The sequence below is a fragment of the Acartia tonsa genome, chromosome 8 (assembly GCF_053477335.1).
Source record: "Acartia tonsa isolate MP-2025a chromosome 8, ASM5347733v1, whole genome shotgun sequence".
Lineage (NCBI taxonomy): Eukaryota > Metazoa > Arthropoda > Copepoda > Calanoida > Acartiidae > Acartia > Acartia tonsa.
In genome coordinates this window covers 25,311,292-25,334,206 of record NC_137267.1, presented here as the reverse complement: position 1 = coordinate 25,334,206, position 22,915 = coordinate 25,311,292, and the positions used below count along the sequence as shown (strand labels likewise).

The following is a 22,915-nucleotide window of genomic DNA, read 5'->3' as shown; positions in this document are numbered from 1 at the left end:
TTTATGGGATAAAAGACATCTAATTGATGTATACCCTTTATTATGAGAAAATTAGCCCCTGTTTGGTTTGGTTTTTAACCAACAAATGGAATAAAGTATATATGAACCTTTTTGAACAAGCACAATAGAAATTCCAAGCTTTTTATTTAAAAGTATACCAAAACTAAATAAAACGAGGTGGGTGGATGGGGGGATAAATCGAGAGCAAAGCGCCCCGATAATATTTTGAATCCCCCGAAAATTTATACTGGTAAGAAAAACAAATTTGTTAACCACCCTGTAAATATAAAATATGAACATATACGAAGTAGTATAAGTACAATACCAAAAAAGTGAGAACATTCACTGAATTATCTGCAATTGTTGGGAAAGGGCTCAATATACTGCTTAAACAAATAGCCTAAAACCACCCGAATACCTAACTGACTAATTAAAATTCGCAATTTATTTATATACTTTATCATATTCATAGATAAATTTAAAGAAACAATACTGAATAGAACCACCTAATACTTTTTTCTAACATAAATGAAAGGAAACAATGATTTTCTTGATTGCCATGTTCCCATCCCTGGTCAAATGTATAGTATTTCAATATTTTACAGTGTGTGTATCTAAATATCAAATTACCATAAAAACTTATACTGTAATGCTTTATGCTGGCCTATCTTATTATAGTAGTAAGTTTTTTTTGCCTGAAGCTTAAGATTTCAATAACTACTGAACCGATTGATTTCTTCATATAAGGAAGCTTAACACAGGTCCAGGGAGAATTTTTAGGCTATTTTTCAACCCCCCCCCCTTTAATATATAGCCCCCAATAAATAGGGGTGCAGCCCCTATTTTATAATAAACAAGGACGATTACGTCCGATATTATCCTAGCCAGGTAAAATTTTATAAGCAAAATTCACAGTCCTACAATAAAATAGTTTGAGGAAAAAGAAACCAGAAAGTAAAAAAATCTTTTGAAGAAATTAAAGTTGAAACATTGTAATAATAACTTAACAACAAAGAAAATAAAAATTACTGAAAGTAGAATTTTGTAACAAAATTGTGAAAAAAATAGTTTTCACTTTCTTCTTCAAATATTTCAGTATATCATGCAAATTGCTAATATTTCACACAAAAAATTAGAATTTGAACATTTTTTCCTTGAAATAAAATGAAATTGTCATTATTCATATCAAAGCTTTTCTAAAATATGGTTAAAGCGTCAAGAAAGGATAGCTCTCATTAATTTAAGCATTTTAGAATCATCCTCTCGATTATAAACATGATTTGATTGTTCATTTAACAATGGGGTTCATTTTTCATTTTACACGACATAATTATCTTATTTTTTTATGGTTGTTCATATGACGTTTATTATGAAAAGTTTTTAAAAATACGTCTATATTAGGATTTAAATGTTTAGGATTAAATTTTATTAATTTTTGTTCCGGCTTGTGAATAATTTTGAGTTCCTTTAATAATTAAAATAAGGTTATTTTACAGATTTGTCATCCTTGTTGGAGTGTAATGCACATCCAAATTTCAAAATTATGTTAAAAATAAGATTAGATTTTAATGGTCGACTTTAGTTTGTGTCTGTGTGTGTTTCTGTTCTTCCTGAAATCCTCGAGTCAAAATTATGGAGCACAGAACCAACAGTTACAAGGCGGAGTTTCTCCAGGTAAATAATTAGTAGCGCAGCTTCTCTATTTCTTAATAGATTTTGTCTGTATGTTCTTAAGTTTGTATGTTATAGAATTGTTATATTTCTTGATTTTTATTAATTTTTAACTTGATTTTTGTACACCTTTCTAAAAAAGGCGTACTGTTTTTACTTTTTCCGAAAATTCAAAATGTATATATACAGACAACTACCTCCCTTCATTTTTCAAAGACCTTTTGTGTTTTTGTCTGAAAAAAGAGGTTTTTCATTGAAACTAATCTCTTTTTATGGAAGAGTAAATTTTAATTATATCCCATTTTAATGTGACATCATGAATTGGGTGTTTACATGATATGAAATCCAGTCATAATTAGTTTTCTACAGCTAAGCAATCAAAAATAAAATTGTTGAACATGACAGTCAAAGGTGTATGGAAAATTTTAATTAAGATTCAACTAAAGTATAGTTCATGAAGTATAATTAACGAGTTTTATTATTGTCAGGTCGGGGAGGTTTATAGGCCTAAAACTACACATTACATTACTATCCTATTATAAAAGGTTTTTGGTTAAAAATAAAATAATTAACATAATTAACAAAAAATTACAAGATTTAATCAATCTTTTTGTATTGTACACGTCTCTAATTCTATTGATTTTATTTTAAGATCTATACAGTGATTTAGGGATGGGACAATTGACAGTAAATGAATCACTTTACTCACTTGACTTTTGTGGCAAATTTTGCAGTTAATACTTGGTAAATTTGGAGTGATTTTTTGCTTTTAATTCAATTAAACCGGCATTGCCAATCCCTGGAAATTAAGTATTACAAGGATAAAATCTAAATGTAAAAATTGCATCCCTGTATTCTTGAGTATTTTTTTCCCACCAGGGAAAATTGGATTTTTTTTTGAAAATATTAGAATAGGACAGTCTGTCCTTTTATTGATTTGGTATTTAGACAAAGTTTAGGTACATTAGGAACAAAATGTTTTCATATTTATATAGTTTTTTTTTATAATCTTATATGACCAAAATATTCTATTTTATAAGTGCCTAAGCCTGCCCTGTTATATTTGTTTATCAATACTTTTTAGTAATATCTTAGTATTTAATAAAAGAACAAAAAGATGATCTGTGAAGAATAATTTCCCCTTCATTGACCTACCCTTGCATCCCTGATTATTTCCCATGTCCAATTAGGACGCAGGTCACGTATAAACTCAAATAACAACCACTAAAATAAATGACGTTTTTGTCAACCAGCTAAGTAAAGAGTATTTTAGAGTACAGGCTTTTTTTTATCAGGGTTAACTCCTCTCCCCCCCCCCCTCCCCCCAATAATTCAATTATCCTTAAGCAGAATTTGTTGTTCTAAAATCTTGCCAAATAAAAAAATTTGCGAAACTTTTCATAGTGCCTAGGATAAATGACGTCATACTGGCCTACAATTCGTTAATTAAAATGTATACTGGATTGTCTTGGTAATTTAGTCTGTGTATTGGCCTATCATTGGTAATTTCTATAGTGTGACATTATTTTTTATAGGCATTATAAACAGCTTAAATTCTAGCTAATATTTTAATTTTGCTTATTGGTATAAACACCATTAAGAATTCCTTTTCTGAAGTTGTCAAAAATTAGGATTTTTCTCATAACTCAAGACCAATTCAAAGTGTCATATATTTATGTTGTGATGTCATATATTTAAGTTTGCAGACCATATGTTAATTGTTACTCTTAATTGCTCTTTAATTGCTCTCAGAAAGAATAAAGAGAAAATATATTTAAGTCAGTTGATATTGAGAGTCCTAACACAGAACATTATCTGGTTTGGGTTCGAGTCTTTATTAAGACCAATACAGCTATTTACAGACATCCTACTACTTTAGATAGTTTGCATAGGCAGATATTCTACCCCTTCAAAGTGCATAGTTAATTAATACATTGTATTAATTAAACAGACAGTCATCCTGTTGTTTGGTGTCCTGATATACAGACAGACATCCTGCTACTTCAGAACTATCCAGCTTTGAATAATCAGTAGTTTTGACTTATTAACATATTTAATCATTTCTAAATATAGTATCAATATATAATCTTATTTACTCAAAAACTGCATTTAATCCAATATAATAAATACTTGAAAATCTGTTTGCATTTTGAATTGAACATTAAGTTTACTCTATCATTAGCTTATGCTGTTTGTCTATATCACATTTGGCGCAGTCTTATTGTGCTACGTGTTATTTAGACCTGCTGCTGAGTTAAGGGTGGGGGAAGTGGTGTTTAATTTGAAGTCACTCACTTTTTGAGATATTTTTTTTTATCTCGGATTTTTCACAGTTTTGTTTTAGTTTTTATATTTCTAACTTGATTTATATTTCAGGTTTCTGTGGAATTTCATTCTTTAACTCTTTTGATCTAAATTTCACGGCGGATCTAGTTCCAGTGCTCGGATATGGCTGATGGAGAAAAAGGAGAGCGGGGTAAAACTGAAGGCAAGCGTGGACGGCCGCCTAAACGTCCTCGGGAGAATGACAGTCAGGATGATGATGGAACTCCCGAACATTGGGAGGAGGAGGATGCTGCTGCTGAGGATGCTGGTGCAGGTGCCAATGCGAATGTGGAGTTGGCGTTGGGCGAGGTGGAGAATGACGTTGTGCCTGAAAGCATAAAAAAATATATTAGGGCAATGTTGCAGGAGCATACGACTGTCAAAGATCAGGTGGATAAGTTAACGGCGGCGAATAAACGGCTGGAGAATAAGGTGAAAGAGTTTAAGAACTCTGATGAGCATAAGAAGTTAGGTTATGATGTTGATTTGGCTACTATTAAGAAAAAGGTGGCGCAATTGCCAGTGGATGGGGATATTAGCGGTTTTTTGTATGAAACAAGTATGGGGGCTAGTGTATCTGCAGTCAAGGCGACGGGGGATGATTCGTTTAATACATCTTTCATTAATCGTTTGAGTGTGGAGGCTAAATTGGATTCTACAAATTTTGAGGCTAAAAGAGGGAAAAGTGCTCCTGGACATTTGAAGTTTTCGCAGATTGAGTTTTTTGGTCCTGTTGGGAATGGAAATTGGATGAATGTTCGTGAGAGTTGTCTGACCGAATATGAAAATCAATTGTTGGATATATTTCCTTTAATTGAGGAAAGGGTTGACGTGCTTAAGGCCTATAAAAAGGTGGCCGGCGGTAGTGTAAGCCAACAGACTGTAGAGGAGCAGTTTAAGGAGTTTTGTCTTGTAAGAGGAGTCAAGTGGGATAGTGATTTTGTGCGGGATGCTCCATTTTGGGATGGAAACATTGATTTTGAGGATTATTTCTTATCCTTATGGAGGGTTGCTAGGTTCGCAAAGTTGGAGGATCCTATGCTTTTCAAGGACATCCTGTACAATAGGATTTTTGAGTGCAAAGGGAAGAAGATGGGGAGGTTGATTACGCCGGAGGCTAATGCTTCCTTAAGTGCTTTAGGTTATTACCTGTTGATAAGAAGGTTGGTGATACCCTTTGCTGATACAGAGTCGGCTACCGAATTCTTTTACGCCCTGAAACAAAAGAGTGGTCAGAATGTGGATGTGTTTTTCAATGCTAAATTGCGTCTGTTTAGGCTTATGCATCCTGGTCAAATCTAGACAATCTTGGCGTGATTTCTATAATAATGTGGCTAAGAATTTGCTGTTTTCTGATTTAGCTAGAGATATGGCTAATTTCATTGAATCTATGCATTACCTGGAAGATTACAGTGCTTTCTTGACTTATTTGATTCGCAGAGGTCAGCATTATGTAAGCTGGGCTCGTTCTGGACACGTATCACCTGAAAATGTAACGTCCTGTTATTCTCAGGCTATGGAAGGGTTGAGGCTAGAGGATTCTAGGGAGGTGAAAGCTAGGCCTGTAATCAGTGAAGTGCATGTATCTGATATGGAGGGCAGGACTGAGATTGGCGATAATAATGCGTGGATTGAAGGGGATGATGATATTCCTTGGGATCAGGTTGAGAACGTGATTGGGGCTCTGAATTCGAAGGCTAAAACTATGATTTGTTGGTATTGTGGGAAAAAAGGTCATGTAGTGGCTAGTTGCTGGCAGAAGAGAGATGGCAAGCCGCCAGCTCCTGATTCTCGCATAGGAAAGACCAAAGCTAAGTTTTTCTCAGCCGGTAGCGAAAAGAAAGAGGGTCCTGGAGTGCCTAATAATAGGGTAATACCTGAGCAGTTTCTGAAGAAGACAGTCAATCAGGTGGGGCCTGTTGTGGATAGGTGGGGCAATCAGGTGGGGCCTGTTGTGGATAGGTGGGGCAATCAGGTGGGGCCTGTTGTGGATTCTGAAAAGAGCAGAGATGAGAAACAGTATGAGGCTATGATTGCTGACATAGCCAGAAACAATTTCCAGCAATATCCTATGTAATGGATATGATTGATTTGATGTATAAATCTCATTCTAGGATGAGATTTATAGATCGTTCTTTTATTCATATTCATTATATAGGCTATAGTACTGTAAATAGTTAATTTTGCTGTCTTGTATTTACATTATTGCTTTCAACTTTATAAAGCATTACTGTCTTGTTTATTCGTCAGTCAAGGTGTGATCGTGTTAATGAAAACATTATATATATATATTTATATATATATATATATATATCTACTATATATTATTTTTTGATAAGTACCTATGCAAGGTTGAATACTTCGAGAGGTACTTACCTGTATAAAAAAAAACTTGGAGTGTAGCTGTGTGATGCTGGTAGTTTGGGAGATGTACAGGATTTCATAAATTGAACAGTATGTTGGCGGCTGGTGACAGATGAGGGGCTGACTGCTGTGTAGTGGAATGATGTATATCTAAAATATATGGATATATTAATTATAATGACTAGTGTTTTCAAGAGATTGTGAAGTTTTTGAAGATAACGAAAATGCCTATTTGTGCGGATTTAGAATTTCTTGTGCCTGGGGCTGATATTCCGGTGAAGGAGTTAGGAATTATTGATACAGGAAATAATTTTAATTCTTTGATATCTAGAGAAATTCTTGATAAACATGGAGTTGAGTTTTGTCCTGCTAAATTATCAGCATATTCAGTAGATTTAAAGAAAGTTAATATTATTGGATATGTTGAGTTGAAATTTAGATTTGCTGGAACTCAAGCTGTGTTTACGGAGATATTTTATGTACCTGAGGTGACGAGTAGGTTGGTAAATCTTGGATCTGATTTCCTGAAAAAGAATAAAATTAATATTTGTTTGGATGAAGATAAGTTTGAATTTTGTGGGGAATCTGTTCCTATTAATTCCTGTTTACAGAAACAGGTGGTGGCAGAGATACAGAAAATTCCTATTTTGTCCGGACGAATGAATTCTGAAATTCCATCTAAACCTACCTTGCCAGGGATAAAGGAGGGGGGTGGGTTTGGAGAGTTATATTCAACGAAGTATAATGTGAAGTTGCTGGATAAAACTATTTTTTATCCTGGAGGATCTACCGCTGTGGTGCATGTGACTGGATTAAAGAATGATGGGCTTTGGTACGTGTCCCCTAATTCTTCTAAGATGACAAGTGGCAATGGGATTATGATTATTGAGGGGGTGTATCAGCCACGGAAAGATGGGTCCTGTGTGGTTAATGTGGTTAATGCGTCAATAAAACCTATTACCTTGCTGAGAAATGTGAAGATGGGGCATTGTTTCATCATGGATAATCAAGATGTTACCTGTAATAAAACAATTAATGAATTGGATAAGCCAGAAAAGTTGTCGGGGCAAAAAATGCATGAACGGGTACAGTTTATTATTCAAAAATTGAAGTTAGATGAAAACCAGATGATTAAGGAAAATCCAGAATTGAAACCCAGGATTATTAAAATTTGTTTGGAAAATTTTGATATCTTTTCAATGAATGATTCAGATATTGGTGATTGTAGATTAATGACATATAATATAGAATTGTTACCTGGAGCTAAACCTGTGAAGGCCAGAAATATTCCTTTGAATCCAGAGTACGATGCTAAATTGAAGGAACAGTTGACCAAATGGCTGGATGCTGGCATTATTGAGGAGGGTTTCTCGGATTGGTCCAGTCCTATCTTTGCTGTGAAAAAGAAGGCTGCACCTGGAGCAGAGGCTAAGTTGAGGTTTGTCATCGATTTCCGCAACCTCAACAACGTGACTAAGCGGGTGGCGTGGCCGCTGCCACTGATCTCGGATAATTTGACGAAGCTGGGTTCTGGCAAGGTGTTCAGTACTCTTGATTTGACAGCTGCCTACCATTCGATGACTATGGATGAAGACTCTAAACCGTTAACAGCTTTTAGTGCAGCAAACAGGATGTATTTGTTTAACAGGTTGCCATTTGGGTTGTGTAATGCACCCAGCCTGTTCTGTGCTCTGATGGATAAGGTGCTGTCTATCTTGCCAGGTATGTATGGATTCTGTATCAGCTACTTGGACGATCTGATAGTGTTTTCATCAAGTCCAGAGGAACATGTAGAGCATCTGCAGGCACTGTTTCAAGTTCTTCGGCAGGTCAACCTGAAATTAAATTTAGATAAGTGTGATTTATTGACTAGAGAATGCCATTATTTGGGACATATTATTAGTGCCGATGGATTGAAAATGAATCCTGCATATCTGGAACGGATTAAGGATTGGGGCAAGCCTAGAACAGGGAAGGAGTTGCAGAAATTTTTGGGATTTACTAATTATTACAGAGGATATTTTGCTGATTATGCCAAGAGGTCGTGCATGTTGGATAGTCACAGGAATGACACTATAATAAAGTGGACAGAAGAGTTGAACAGAGTATGGACTGAATTTATGGAAATGTTCAAGACTGAAATGTGTAAAGGCTATCCTCAATGGGATAATCCTAATCTTTTTATTGTGGATGTAGATTATAGTTCTCAGTATTTTGCAGGGATTATTTCGCAAGAACAGGATGGTGTGGAGAGAGTGTTTGGTGTCTGTAGTAAGAAGTGTAATGCTGCAGAACAAAATTATCCTTCCTATAAAGGAGAATTAGGTGCATTAGTATATGCATTAAAGAATTTTTTACACTTTTGTAGGTTTCGTGAGTTTTTGGTTCGGACAGACAGTATTTCACTAGTGCATTATAAACGTTGGGCTAAAGGATCAATAAACGGTGTCACCTATCGATGGATAACTTTCTTGCAAAGTTTTGACTTTACAGTTATCCATCGACAGGGGACTAAGCATGTGAACGTAGATTATTTGTCGAGAACTGAGTTAGATTGTAAGAATCATCGACTGAAGGATTGTCAGGAGTGTAGAGAGACAGATAATAAAATTTTGGATCCTTACCTGAATGATTCACCATTTCTGGATCAAATCTACTCTATTATGCAGATACATTCTGCAGAGGATGAGGCGGATGTTGAGTTTGTCTGGCAAAGTAGTCTTCAGCAGGACGAGATCCTAAATGAAATAAGGTTATGGATATTGGAAAGGAGACAGTTGTCGTCTTATGAGAGGGCGGAGTTATCGGGCAGAAAAGAACTATTGTACAATCTTATTGGCCACATGTATGTGCTAGAGGGGGTTGTAATTTTCAGACAGCCTTTGGCCGAAGGGGGTTTCGTCGAGAGGCCTGTAGTGCCTCTTTCTTTATACAATGATATATTTGATTCAGCTCATGGTGGATATGGTTCTGGACATAGAGGTGTGCAGGAGACAATACGTAAAATAAATGAGAGATTTTTTATGCCTGGCGTGAACAAGTTTGTGGAATCGAGAATACGAAGTTGTATTACATGTTTGAAAAAGGCTGGAAGTAATCCTAAACATGTTTCACCTATAACTCATTCTGTTCAAAGTAGTGAAGTTTTTGCTAATATGTCCGTAGATCTGGTTGGACCTTGGACTCCATGTTATCATCAGGGACAGACGGTTAAATTTGTCCTAATCATGGTTTGTCTATTTTCTAGATATGTTTTTACATGTCCGTTGGTTGATGCTAAAACTGAAACAACTGTAAAGGCTATATTGGAAAATTTTGTTCCTACCTATGGTTTATTTAGAGCTTTGAGATCGGATAGAGGTACAAATTTTACAAGCAATGTGTTTAAAGGCGTGATGAAAGGATTGGGGGTGGATACTGTCCTAATTCCCACCAGGAATCCAAATTCGAATCCTGTAGAGAGGCAAAATCAAAGTTTGTATGCTGCTTTGAAAGTAGATGAAAATCATGGAACAAAGGACTGGGCTAAAAAATTACCTTTGGCTACGTTAGTGATTAACTGTTCCAAGAGTACTAGAACTGGATATTCTCCATTTTTTCTGGTTTTTGGTCGGCAGCCACGTATTCCTCTCGATTTTCTATCACCAGTTCTGTCTGCTGAATCTTCATCCTCGCGGTCGTATTTGGAATTTCTGAAAAATATGGAGGATGTAATTAAGAGAATTTCTACAAAATCCAAGTTATATTTAGAGGTTCAAAATAAACACAGAGTACAGAGGGAAGCATTAAGAGTTACAGACGTTTGTTATGCTTTCTTTAATATTGTAAAAACTGACGTGTCCAAGAAATTACAGTCTTTTTATGGAGGGCCTTTTATTGTGGTTAAGAAATTTTCGGATGCATTATATGAGTTGGCACCTTTTGGGAATAATCCCATCAAGAAAAATCAGGTTGTGGCTAGGGATAAAATTCGAAAAATTCATGCTCGAACGGAAGTTCTAGGGGAGGAGGTTAATTTTAACGTTTTTCCTTTACCTGAAATTTGTCCGTCCGATGAGATATTTTTGGAGGTTGACAATATGCCTGTAGAGAAAGAAACTGTAGAGGAGAGAGAGAGTGAAGATGTTGTGTATTTGTCATCTGAGAATGATGGTTTTGAGTTGGCAGAGGAAAGACAGAGTGACGAGATTCAGGAGAAGGAGAGTGAGGTTGAGGTTGATAATGACAGAGTTTCAGAGAATGAGAATAGAGAAATTATACCTGTAGGTGAAGGAGTAGAGGTGGGAGTGACAGATGAATCTGTGGTGCCTGCTCCTGTAGCTGAGGGTAATTTTGACGAGGTTGAGCTTCCATCGGAACAATCGTTTTTGACTACGGCGCCGCCACAATCTTCACCTGAAAAATTAGTTACAATTAAGAAAAGTGGATCACGGGTGGCGAAATATTTATGGGACACTGGGAGGAGGTTAAGATCTCAGGTAGGGGGTCCTGTGGTACATGTTCAGATAGGAACTCGAGGACGGAGAAAGTAGGGAAAGGAGAGCTGATAATAATTATTTTTGAGAAAAAAAAAATATTATTAAAATACATATAAATATTTAAAAAAAAATATATTATAATAAGAGTTCATGAATTGTTATTTGATTATTTTAATAACAAATATGTGCTGACAAAGCTAGTAGGTAGAAAGTTGCCCTGCAATGAAAGGCTAAATCAGTTGATATTTGCGGGTGAATTGGTGAACAGTTATCAGCTAATAATGTCTGGTCATAATAATAAATTTAAATCAGGTAAATATTTTTTAATTTGGGGATTGTGTTTGTTACCTTGTGGTGCTGATGTGATATCTGTGCAAGTAAAGGAGTGTGTTGGCGACGGTCCTGAGTTGAGGGCTTCAGAATGTACAGTATTTGGTCAGCATGAGTTTAATGGAACAGTCAGCGGTCATCTGTTAAAAAAAGTTGGAGTGAGATTTTTGCCCGCGGTACAATGTCACGTCGACAGAACGGTTCACACCTGGTATTGCGGCAAATATAGCCATCTACATTTAGGGGCACCAGCTGTTGTTAGTAGTGATGAGTTAATTTCTAGTGAAGATTGTAAAAGGATGGAGGAACAGAGGGTGTTAGACGTAGATGGACGACGGTTGCCTGTAGCGTTTTATGACCGGTCACTGACTTATTTCATAAATGGTAGCATCCTGTATGATGATATGATGACGTATGGGATTGACCCTCAGTGCAGAGGAGATGGTATTTATTTAAATAATACCTTTGTGCCTAATACTTTTCAAGAAGTTCAGATTACAAGTTATTTGAAAAATATACAAATTTTAATGTTACCTGATAACAGTTGTTTTCTTGAGGACCAGTTCATTGGGGCACACTGTCTGGAGTCTGATCTGCGGCTTGGGCTTGATCGAGTGATAGTTCACAATAGATCACAGGAAGATAGACGTTATTTTAGTTATTTTCGGACTGTTGAAATTGTAAATTTAACTTTGTTTACATTTTCTAATATGGCGGATGATGCTAATAATCAGGGTGGCCAAAGTTGGTTGGCGATTTCTCCACAGTTTTCGTTGGGATTAAAACTGGGGAAAAAAGTGGAGTTTTCTGACTTTCTGACTGATTTGCATTATTTTCATACCAACGTTCCTGATGTAGTTTTGTGGATTACAACTGCTAAAAAGAATTTCTTTCCTTGGATGCGAAAAAAAGAGGAGGATGGTGCTTTATTATTACAGTTAACTTCTTCCTATCATCAAGTGGAAAGGATTTTACAGGCAGAACAGGGGTGTTGGGAGAATAATTTGTTTCATTCCAACATCAAGCAAGTCGGAAATTTGTTGGTACAACATCTGGGGGAGATGGAGCTTGTGTCTGTATGTAAAAAAAGATGGTTGAATGTGACTATAGGAGCAGATTTGCCGTGTTATCTTGGTCATTTTTCTCTGTTTATGGATGATAGAATTGTTGCTGTAGAACCATTTACAAGATTAGTTAAAAATGTTTCCTTGTTAATGGTTGTCGAGTGTAGGAAAAATCCAGTATTCGTGAGAGTTAAACCTGGATTATATCTAGGCAATAAGGGGGCAGGAATGCAGCTGGTTCAGACTAAACGGCTGGAGGATAGTTGGTTGAAGGTACCATTGAATTTTGAGCATCTGCTGGATAAGGGAGAGAAAGGACAGGTGTTGGAGTCTGTGGAAGAGGCTAAACTTTCGGAATTGGCTGCTAATTCAAATGCGTTTGTTGTAGAGGTGACAGAAGATTGGTTTGTACATTTGTATAATTCCTCAATTGATTGGTTGACTAATAGTTGGCAGCATTTTGTTATGGCGGTGATGGGTGCTGCTGGGGTGGTTATTGGATTGCTGTGTGTTGGTTGTCTAGGCAGACTGTGTAATTGCGTCAAATTTTCGCGTTATCGGGAAAACAGTAATTAAAATTTGGCATCCCTGATAAATATAATTTATGTAAAGTATTTCGTTTTGAATGTCGTCTTATATATGAAAAATGTTAAAATATTAAAATATTAAAATGTTAATATTTAATTATTGATTATTATCAGGAAATGGAGATGGAAACGAAAGGCGGTATCAGCGGCCGTCTGCCCCACCTCGGCGGGAGGAGCGTGAACCGTCTGTTGAGATGTTGGAAGCTGGCAGATCTAATTGGCGGCATGTTGTGTATAGAAGAGATGACAGGAGGCAGTATGATGTAGAATCCCCCAGGTATGAGCCTGGATATGATGATGAGGACGATGTTGGCAACGTGAGTCTTGAAGTTGAGCTTGATTCCAGGGATCGTCTGCCCAGTGATCAGAGTGGTTCGGAGATAGACAGTTGGACTGAGCCTACTACGGACAAGCCTGAAAAGGTGGCAGATACTGGTTCTGGTGATGGACGGCGCAGATTTGGTAAGTTTGTGCCAAGTCAGGCTGCTGGGTCAGTCAGGTCTAAGGGAGCCAGCAAGGCTTATGATGATGCTGGGGAAGGTACTTCCAGAAGGGGAGCCAGCAATGCTTATAATGATGCTGGGGAAGGTACTTCCAGAAGGGGCGTGGTCAAACGGCCTGCTGGGGCAGATTCTCTTGGGCCTAAACAAAAGAGGGAGTTACCAGATTTACGTGCTGAGGTTGAGAGAAATAAGGCTGAGCGCAAGAATGACAAACGTGGCTTGGCGCCGCTCAGTGATGACGATATAGGTAAAATCAGTAATTCTGTTGCTGTGACTCTAAAGCCTATGATTGAGGAAAAAAATTCGTGAAGCTGTAAGAGAATCAGTCAAAAGTTTGAACACTGCACAGAAACTTTGGCAGACGGACAGTCATAATCGGATTAAAGATATGTTGGCCTCGCATAAGAGGGATCTAATGGACTGTATAAGGAAGGTAGATACAGAGATGCAGCAAATGGTGGCTACTACTGCACAGCAAAAGACTTCTTATATGGTACAAAGTGTACAGACAGCAATGACTGATAATTGGGAAAGTAGTTCAGCCAAGTTGGGACAGCAGGTGAGCCAACAAGTGGAAAGTGTTTTGGCAGGACAGGGAACTAAGGTTCAAGAGGCGATTACTGAGATGGCGAAAAAAGAGGCTGAAGTGCAAAGGCACTTGTCCAATATTTTTAGTGAGCTTAGCGAGATCCGGCGCAGAATAAACAATGACTTACCGGCGGCGTCATTTTGGCAGTTGCAGCAGGCTGGAACTTCTGACGGTGCTGGGGCTGGCAACGGAGTGATGATGGTCTCGGGAGGTGTTCAGGTCACTGGTGGCGTTGAGATGGAAGTGGCAATGTCGGCAGATGGGTCAGCGGTTGCTGCAGAGGTGGCTGTTGCGAATGATACCGCCTCAGCGGTAAATGATGCTGTGATGGTGGCTGTAGGAGGGCCTGTAACTGCTGCAGCGAGTAATGCTGTCATAGCGGCAACAGTGGGCGTTTCGGCTGAGGTTGGTGGAGGGGCGCTGAACACTCCTCCTCCAGTGGGTGAAGGAGAGGAAGGACTGGAGGCCGGGGTTAATTTCGATGTAGGTTCACCCAGTGAAGACATTGATCCTAGTTTATTGGATCAACCTGATGGATGGTGAAACCATGCTTAGCTGGATGGTTTCAGAAGGGGGTAAATGTCATATATTTATGTTGTGATGTCATATATTTAAGTTTGCAGACCATATGTTAATTGTTACTCTTAATTGCTCTTTAATTGCTCTCAGAAAGAATAAAGAGAAAATATATTTAAGTCAGTTGATATTGAGAGTCCTAACACAGAACATTATCTGGTTTGGGTTCGAGTCTTTATTAAGACCAATACAGCTATTTACAGACATCCTACTACTTTAGATAGTTTGCATAGGCAGATATTCTACCCCTTCAAAGTGCATAGTTAATTAATACATTGTATTAATTAAACAGACAGTCATCCTGTTGTTTGGTGTCCTGATATACAGACAGACATCCTGCTACTTCAGAACTATCCAGCTTTGAATAATCAGTAGTTTTGACTTATTAACATATTTAATCATTTCTAAATATAGTATCAATATATAATCTTATTTACTCAAAAACTGCATTTAATCCAATATAATAAATACTTGAAAATCTGTTTGCATTTTGAATTGAACATTAAGTTTACTCTATCATTAGCTTATGCTGTTTGTCTATATCACAAAAGCTACTTCAAACACTTTAATAAAAACTAAAAGCCTTGTAAAAATTCATTACAATGACTTCCTTGACTTTTAATGTTTATAACAATTTAAATTGAATATTTATTTAATTTGGTTAAGTTAAGTTAGGCCTTAATTTCAGAAGTGGCGATACATATGAAAAAATTTTTTTTTTGTTTTACAAATTATTTCTCGAATTCGCCATTTATTCGCGAAAATTTGCTATTCATTCGCATTTTTTCCGCTGGGTAGGTAATAGTAGATGTAATTATACCTCTTGGGGCAAAGCCCCTACAGGCTAGGGGCGAAGCCGCTAGTATCCTAAATAGCATTACCATGATGGACCGACAGCCAAACGATATGTTAAGGATGCTCAGTTAGCAGAAAAATGTCAAATTTAATAGCAGCCGAGTAAATCACGTACAGACGGACATATGGCTGACAAAGTGAGTAATAGTATAGCCTCGCTTCTGCTAGTTATAAAACTAGCAAGCACTTAAATCCAACCCCTTATCTACTTATTTTGTACCCAGGGTCAATTTGGGTATAAAAGTCAATTGGATTAGCCATAATGTAGGATTTAGATTTTGTTTCTTCTATTTAGATTCTGACTTTAATTGTAATTGCCAATTAGGAACAGGCTTCTAAAACCAAAGCGGTGGTTACCCTCAAAGCGCCTAGTCGAGCACAGGCACACCCTCCCACCTTAATTTAAATTTAATTGAAATAAAGGTGGAGGTTTACATCGGATCAGTTTAGTTTGGGATATATTTTGTACGGGGTAGCCCCGCATGTATAGAACCCCCCCCCCCCACATTAAACAGAAAAATTTTTTCCCCTCCCTTATTTTAATATATTAAAAAGCAATGGGTTTAGGGGGTTTCTGTGCTCGCAAAGCCCTTTTAGGGAAAGCAACATTAAAGTTTTAATTAGAAGAATTATTTTTTACAATGGAATCTAATTTTGTTTTTAATTTTTTTAGGAAGAGGACTTTTGAATACACCTTCAGCCGCTTTAAAGTCAAAGGTAAGATTTTTAAGATTATTAGGATTGTCAAAAAATTGCCACGTTCAACAAAATTTTCATTAAAAAACAGATTAAGGAAGCTGTAAAACTTTAGAAAATCTTTTTGAGAAAAATTTACTAATAATTTTGGAGAGGGCAAGGCCATTAAACCTTTTTTTTCATTGTGGTTCCTTAGGATTTTGGTTAAACTATGCCATTCATGGCTTTTAGTAACATCATTCTAGTCATAAACAGGTAAACGGTTAGGTATTCTTATAAACAAATAGTAAAACATGACATAGAAATATTTACGGTAGGACCTGAAATGAAGAGGGTTATAATGGCTAGTAATATTTGCTTAATTAATGTCATGTAATGTCAAATGAAAATAATATTAACACATAAGTAGACCTTACTCTATATTTTCTGGATACATTTTCTTAGGGGAGGAGCCGGATAATATACCCCACCAATTAATCTAGCATTTACTTACATATAATTATATTTGTCCGTTTGTCGTTCTAGCATAATTTAATTCGTTGTCTATTTGTGCTTTATTTTTAATAAAATCTTTTTCTGTACCTGCACATGACAAATAATTTTCATTCAAGGCTTTTAGTAAACTCATTCTCTCCTTGTATGTCCGTCTTTTTTGGGGTTGGTTACAGGGGCGTCCAAGCTTTTTTTTTTGGGGGGGGTAAAAAATTTTAGGGGGGGGGGTAATCCGTGTTTGGGGGGGGTAAAATGGCGCGCGAAGCGCGCCGAAATTTTTTTTTACCCCCCCCAAAATTTTTACCCCGGGGGTAAAATTTGATTGGGGGGGGTAATTACCCCCCCTAAAGTCTGTTGGGGGGGGTAAATACTCCCCCCAAATCTGTTGGGGGGGTAATTACCCCCCCCAAACTAATTTACCCCGGGGGTAAAATTTTTGGGGGGGGGGTAATTTAATTATGTAAAAAAAGCACCTACCTAATCTATTAAGTTAATAAGTACTATCCTATAACATAAAGTAGTAAGTAAGGTTTATTTGACTTTAGCTTCAGATTTCATTACTTTTAATACTGAGTTCTCCTTTTTAGGAAAGCTTCACATAGATCCCATGATGGTTCCACACTATTATAAGTCAATCCTTTGAGTGGTTTTAGGCTATTTTTCTCCTCCCTTTTTACCCTTTAGAAAACACGAGTTCTTAGATGCTAAGGGCGCCACTACTATTCAAATATATAGTAGTATCTCATTCTTTAGAACATAAAAATACAATAATTAACTCACTAACCAATGAACCAATATGATTATACTTTAAAGTGAAGCGTCTTATAGGTCCTGGTAAGTTTTATAACTAGTTTTGAGACACCTGACATCCTCCCAAAAGAAATCGCCTATAGAAATTCTTTTTCATTATTTAATGAAATATTTAATTTAGTTAGGTATCTATTTTATGGAATCTTCAGTGCTTTACAATTACATCATAGATCCCCCCCCCAAAAAAAAATTTTCAGTAAAATTTTTTTTTAAAGAACATTTATTTTGGGGGGGGTAATTACCCCCCCAAAATGGTTTGGGGGGGGTAAATACCCCCCCCAAAATCGTTGGGGGTGCCTACGGCACCCCCAAGGTAGGGGTAATTTTTTTTTGGGGGGGGTATTGTTCAAAAAATTTTGGGGGTGCCTACGGCACCCCCAAAATCGTTTGGGGGTGCCAAATGGCCCATTACCCCCCCCCCTTGGACGCCTATGGTTGGTTAATTGAATCTATTGAGGAGAGTTGATGTTGACAAACATGTTTGCTTAATTTCTTTCAACATCATGCATTTGGTAGGGCAGATAGACCATAACTTCTTCAATATCTTCAACTTATTAGTTTTATAAGGACCTAGGCTTTAGCATATTAGGCTTATATAGGATATTTAAAAAAAAGCTTATTGGGAAACTTAAAAGGGAAAAAATACATTCTATTCAAATAAAATGTAACAAAATAAATGAAAACATGAATTGAAAATAAAACAAAAGATATCCTTCTTTTATATTTTAAATGTTTTGTTGATGAAAAGACCAAGTTTCCTTTTCTTTCAGTAGAAGATCAAAGATCGATATTATTTTTCCCGACTGCTTGGTTTATCTTCAAGATATGTACATTTACTACACTATTGTACACTATTTGGAAATCAGTACAATTAGCAGTCCATGCAGAGTAGAGTACAATCATTGAAAATAATTTTCGAAGATTTTTCTCTCAACCTTATCTTTTTTTATCCTATTCAAAGATTTGTACTGTAGTTCACATTCATTTTTGCATAGCTTCTTTAATTTTTTAAATCCATTTGTATGAATGTTTGAAAATTTTAGAGAACATTTCCCTAGATTATGGATGTTATCAACCTTGTTTTTTTTTATAGTTATCTAAATTATTAATTAGCACAACAAAAATTAGCTAATTACTCATAATCTTGTTAATTAAATACTAAAATTAAGTTGTTAGCTTAATATGCTCCAATTTTCACAAATCAAGTCATAACAAAGATGACAATATCCTTAAAAACGAAGCTTCAAAATTAGCCAAAAAAAGTTGCAATACTTCTAGCCCATAATGATAAAGAGTTGCTAGATTTTAATTGATAGTGGCAATCCTAATTTTAGATCTTTACTTTTATGGATGTTATAATCTCTGTTCTTATTATATATGTACACTTTTATATGGTACTTTATTGTGTCCTTGTAGTTGCGCCTCTAGCATCTAGGAGATCTGCATTAAAGGGGCAGAGCAAGCAAAATAGCTAAAACCATCTAATGACTTAATAAATGAAACAGCCCAAAACCATTCCGGGTCCCAGGCGAAGCTTCTCTAAAATGGAGAACGCAATTGTTTCAGTATTTTTTGAAATCTTAAGCTACAGACAAAATCGCCTTGCTACTTTCTTTATCACACGATGGTATTTTGTCAAGTTTTTTTTTGTCAAAATTGTCTCTTGCTTATAAAATTTTATAATAAAGAGATTGTTTATTTTACTGCATGGGAATATTTTGTAAAGGGGTTAATTACGCTTCACCTTCATCAACACAAACTAAATTTACTAACTTATATGTCACAATTAATAGGAGCGCAACAACTTTACAATCTACGTATATGTCCATTCGTTGGTCAGCCCTCTCAATACTCCCTCAATCAGTCCTTCCAATCCAAAGATAATTTACAGCTAGACCCGTCTATCTTAGCCTTCAGAGCCATTTGTTCTCCCTAAATAGCTTTGCAGCTTGTATTTCAAATGCACTCTCCTCTTTCAGTTTCATGAACAGGGTTTTGCCAGAATACAGATAAATTGACACCCCCCAGTCCCACCCCTAAACAAAAAACGAATAGGTGTAGGGGAGTAGGTGTTATACAGACATTGTTCTCATTCCTCTCAACACCCTTTTCTGTATCTAACATAGCTGAGATAGCTAAACCGTCTTTAACCTTTTATTTTTGCTGTTCTATTTTCGTTATATTTAAAATATATGAAATTATGTCAAGTTCATACTATGTTAATATGAAAAGCCGTCAGATAATTTTGTCAAAATGATGGAAAATTACCAATTTTTAAAATTAGTTTGGTCTAGCAGTTGATAAGTCTAATCACGTACCAAGTACAATACATGTATACAAGATTAGAAGTAGACATAAGTAAATGGTGAGTGAATTTATCTTCACCTTCGCATAATATAAAAAGTTGTACCAAGGTGAAGTGTAGAAAAAATTGCGTATGTTTTGTATATGTTATTTGTTTAAATGGAATCATCATATATCTTTCTTTTATAAAAGTAAAAGGATCTGATTCTGTGTGTACGTGTGTCTACCTGTCTGTCTGTACCGAAGGATCTCTGAAACAACTGCACCAATATAGTTCTCCTTTACAATGTAGCATGTAATAGGTCCTGGAAAGATTTAAAACTATATGATAAAGGTTTATGACATTATATAATTTTTTAGTATGTCTGTCTATATTCTTTTAAAAATTTTCTTCCTTAAAAACATAATGAAAAAATAAGTAGCCTTGTGCATGTTCAAAAATTAGTATCTGAAATAAGGTAATTTGTTAATTTATTAAAACGTTTAACAAAAAGTTTAAGCAAAACGTTCAAAAAACATTTTCAATCGCCCCTTCCTATCGGACGTCCTATTACGGAGGTATTAGGGTTAAATTTGGTAGCCAAAGTTTTTTTTTTATAAATTGTATTCTATAAAAACCTCCCTTGAAAAAGCCCAAATTGTATACCCTGATACGATGAATGTCAAGATTTTAAGAAATTGGGTAGGAGATATACTAACTCTCAAAATGTCTGAATTTACCTTTGAATTTTAACAAACTTACTAAAGTTACCTCCTTATTCCAATATTTTTGACTTTGGGGTAAAAATTCTATTCATAATTGATGTTTTAATGAATTTTCACAATCCAGTCATAAGGACCAACCAACACGTAGAATTTAAATACTTGCTTTGCTATCAAAGGAAGATTACAATAATTACATCTAAAAATACCACAGCGTAAATTAAACGATGTTAATTACATATTTGGTTAAGTATTGAGAAATTTATGAAATTTAAATAACATACTTTTATGTTAAAATTTTTACATAACAGTCGTTTTCATAACTTAAGCCGCGGTAAAAGGAAACCTGCAGAAAAACACATAGCTCTAACTGCTGAAAGACTGTCACAAGGGACAAGTAGACCCAATACCCCAATTTTAAAGCCTCCAGCTTCAAATACAAAAAAGTTATGGGCATCTTAAATGACATTTTAGGGAGTTGAACATCTTCGAATTTTTTCTAGTCCTCATATCAAAAATTTCAGTATTAAATTACACAAGCTAGAAGCGAAAATTCTAAGCTTATTTTGAGCACAAAGTTAAAATGCCAATAACTGATTACATTCTTACAATATAAACACTTCTTTTCATGGTCAAAATCGCTCAAAAATTTGTTTAAACGTAAAATCCTTAAACATTTTCTAAATATTTACCGGTATAAAATGTTAAATTAAATAATTTTGCAATACTTTTTGTCTGCCATTTTAAAATTCGCATCATAGAATTTCTTGTTATGATTGGCATATGTGATTATGTGTGTGTGTGTATTCAAATTAAGGGATAGAGGAATAGTTTAAAGAGACACAAATTTTAAACTACGATTATTATTTATTTAGATCATGCAAGGCTTTTATTATCTTTTTATGAATAAAAAATAAAACGGTTTTATCAAAGACTACGAAATCAAAGTTTTTATTTTAGTTTTTAATTTTTATCAAAATTTTATAGAGAAGGTTTTGTAACATCTTTAAGTTTAGATACAATGCCAAAAAAAACATACAAAAGCGAACAAGTGGAATTATATTAAAGGTTTTATCCATTCTTTGATAAATATTAGGTTATTTAGGAATTTAAAAGATATATATTTCATAACAGTTTTATATTTTGATTAAAAAACAATTTGATTTAATTATCATATTTCCCTGATTAAAATTACAATGTTTCGGTCAAGGATTTTAATTGTAAAATTGTCTATTGTTTTCAAAATATTTTCTTAATGCGAAGCATCCCTATAATTATGTTATAGTGATGTCTACACTTACCGTACTGTTAAACTTTCAGACGTTTAATATTTTCTCTCCAATGTCACTTACCTATAATGAAAAAATTATGCAAGTATAAAATACTAATTAGCAAGAAAATAAAAAAAAGTTACCATGAAAAGCTGGTATGTTTGTCCTTATATAAAAGTAACAGGATGCCTGTCTTCAGTCTGTATCAGAGTGTGTGTATGCAGTACCGATATGGTTATCATTTACATAAAGGCTCCTTTTTAAAGATACAGGAAAGGTTTATAACTTTTTTTACATTACAAATGTTTTGGCACTCACCTTAATGAACCAACCAAACAAATTCAATCAAAGAGTTACCAAAGTTATTGAGCAAACGAATAATAAAACGTTATTATAAAGATAGTGTAACGAACAACAAAATGTAGCCACCCTCCCTGTGGAAAGGTCCACATTGTTTTTAATTAATGGTATTTATCATCCTTGTTGTGTATATGGTAGAGAAATTTGACAAAATGTTGCATGAACTTCTTTTACTAAATACTAAAGCATAAATTAAAAATCAAAGTTAGAACAGACAGAATGTATGAAAATAAAAAAAACTTTTTAGATGCGTACATTCTATGTAAGTGTACGCTTTCCTTACTAATGACTGCCTCACCTCTTCTAACAAATAAGCAAATTAAAGTTGTTTGTCCTGTTTTAAACCCTGGAGGAAGGGAACATTTACGAATAAGCAGTGCCAATACGTTTCCACCAATAATTATAATTTGGAGAATAGCTAATTTTGTTTATAAAAATTTCTGGTTTGCTCCTGTTTTCTTCTATTGTTTTATCCTTTAAGGTTCCTGCTTAAACCCAATACTATCTTGACACAGCATAAGAACGGCCTATACATTAAATTTCGCACAGCTACGCAATTCTTGCTAATTAGTAAATAGTGAGTGTAGCCATCAGACATCAATTAAAATTTTAATAATCATTCATTATTGATTTCTCTATGAAATAACAAATGATAACTCTTTTACTATAAGGAAAACAAGGATGATAACTTTAAATTAGAGAAAGCTTTAGAAAGTGAAATAGATTTATGAAAATACAAGTTTCAGGATCTCTGCTTATTTTAGTAAAAATTTATTGAATAAGCCAAAATTTTCGGGGATCGGTAGTTGCCTATTTTATGCTGCTCGGCTACGCAGAATTTTGGACGAATAACTGCGTTTTTAGCTGTTGTGGCTGAAGATTTCAAAATTGTTGCTACTTAGCTTTGATATTTAACTTTCAGACTGCTAACTTGTTCA

The 22,915-nt window shown here is 35.2% G+C and overlaps 3 protein-coding genes across 4 annotated transcripts in view; 1 reads left to right on the top strand and 2 right to left on the bottom strand.

Moving 5' to 3' along the window:
• Window positions 1-22,915, bottom strand: part of LOC145326365 (protein-lysine N-methyltransferase SMYD4-like) — a 139,241-nt gene that overhangs the window by 81,023 nt on the left and 35,303 nt on the right. The window lies entirely within an intron of this gene.
• LOC145325516 (uncharacterized) overlaps window positions 1,569-22,915 on the top strand; it is a 27,907-nt gene continuing 6,560 nt past the window's right edge. Inside the window, exons 1-2 of the mRNA XM_080168495.1 lie at window positions 1,569-1,674; window positions 16,016-16,059. Of these exons, the coding sequence (XP_080024621.1) occupies window positions 1,569-1,674; window positions 16,016-16,059 (150 nt within the window). The remainder of the gene's footprint in view (window positions 1,675-16,015; window positions 16,060-22,915) is intronic.
• Window positions 5,144-8,116, bottom strand: LOC145326362 (uncharacterized). 2 transcript variants are annotated; one of them, XR_013881892.1, is made up of 7 exons: window positions 7,618-8,116; window positions 7,322-7,378; window positions 6,844-6,884; window positions 6,373-6,510; window positions 5,874-5,990; window positions 5,396-5,480; window positions 5,144-5,211 (listed from the first exon to the last, which is right to left on the bottom strand). XR_013881892.1 is itself a non-coding variant. In XM_080169671.1 (5 exons), the coding sequence occupies exons 1-5, from the start codon at window positions 7,805-7,807 to the stop codon at window positions 5,898-5,900; spliced, it is 519 nt and encodes a 172-aa protein (XP_080025797.1). In that variant the 5' UTR covers window positions 7,808-8,116; the 3' UTR covers window positions 5,313-5,897. The 2 variants fall into 2 exon arrangements, 1 of the variants encoding a protein (XP_080025797.1); XM_080169671.1 differs by lacking the exon at window positions 5,144-5,211 and having other exon boundaries at window positions 5,313-5,990.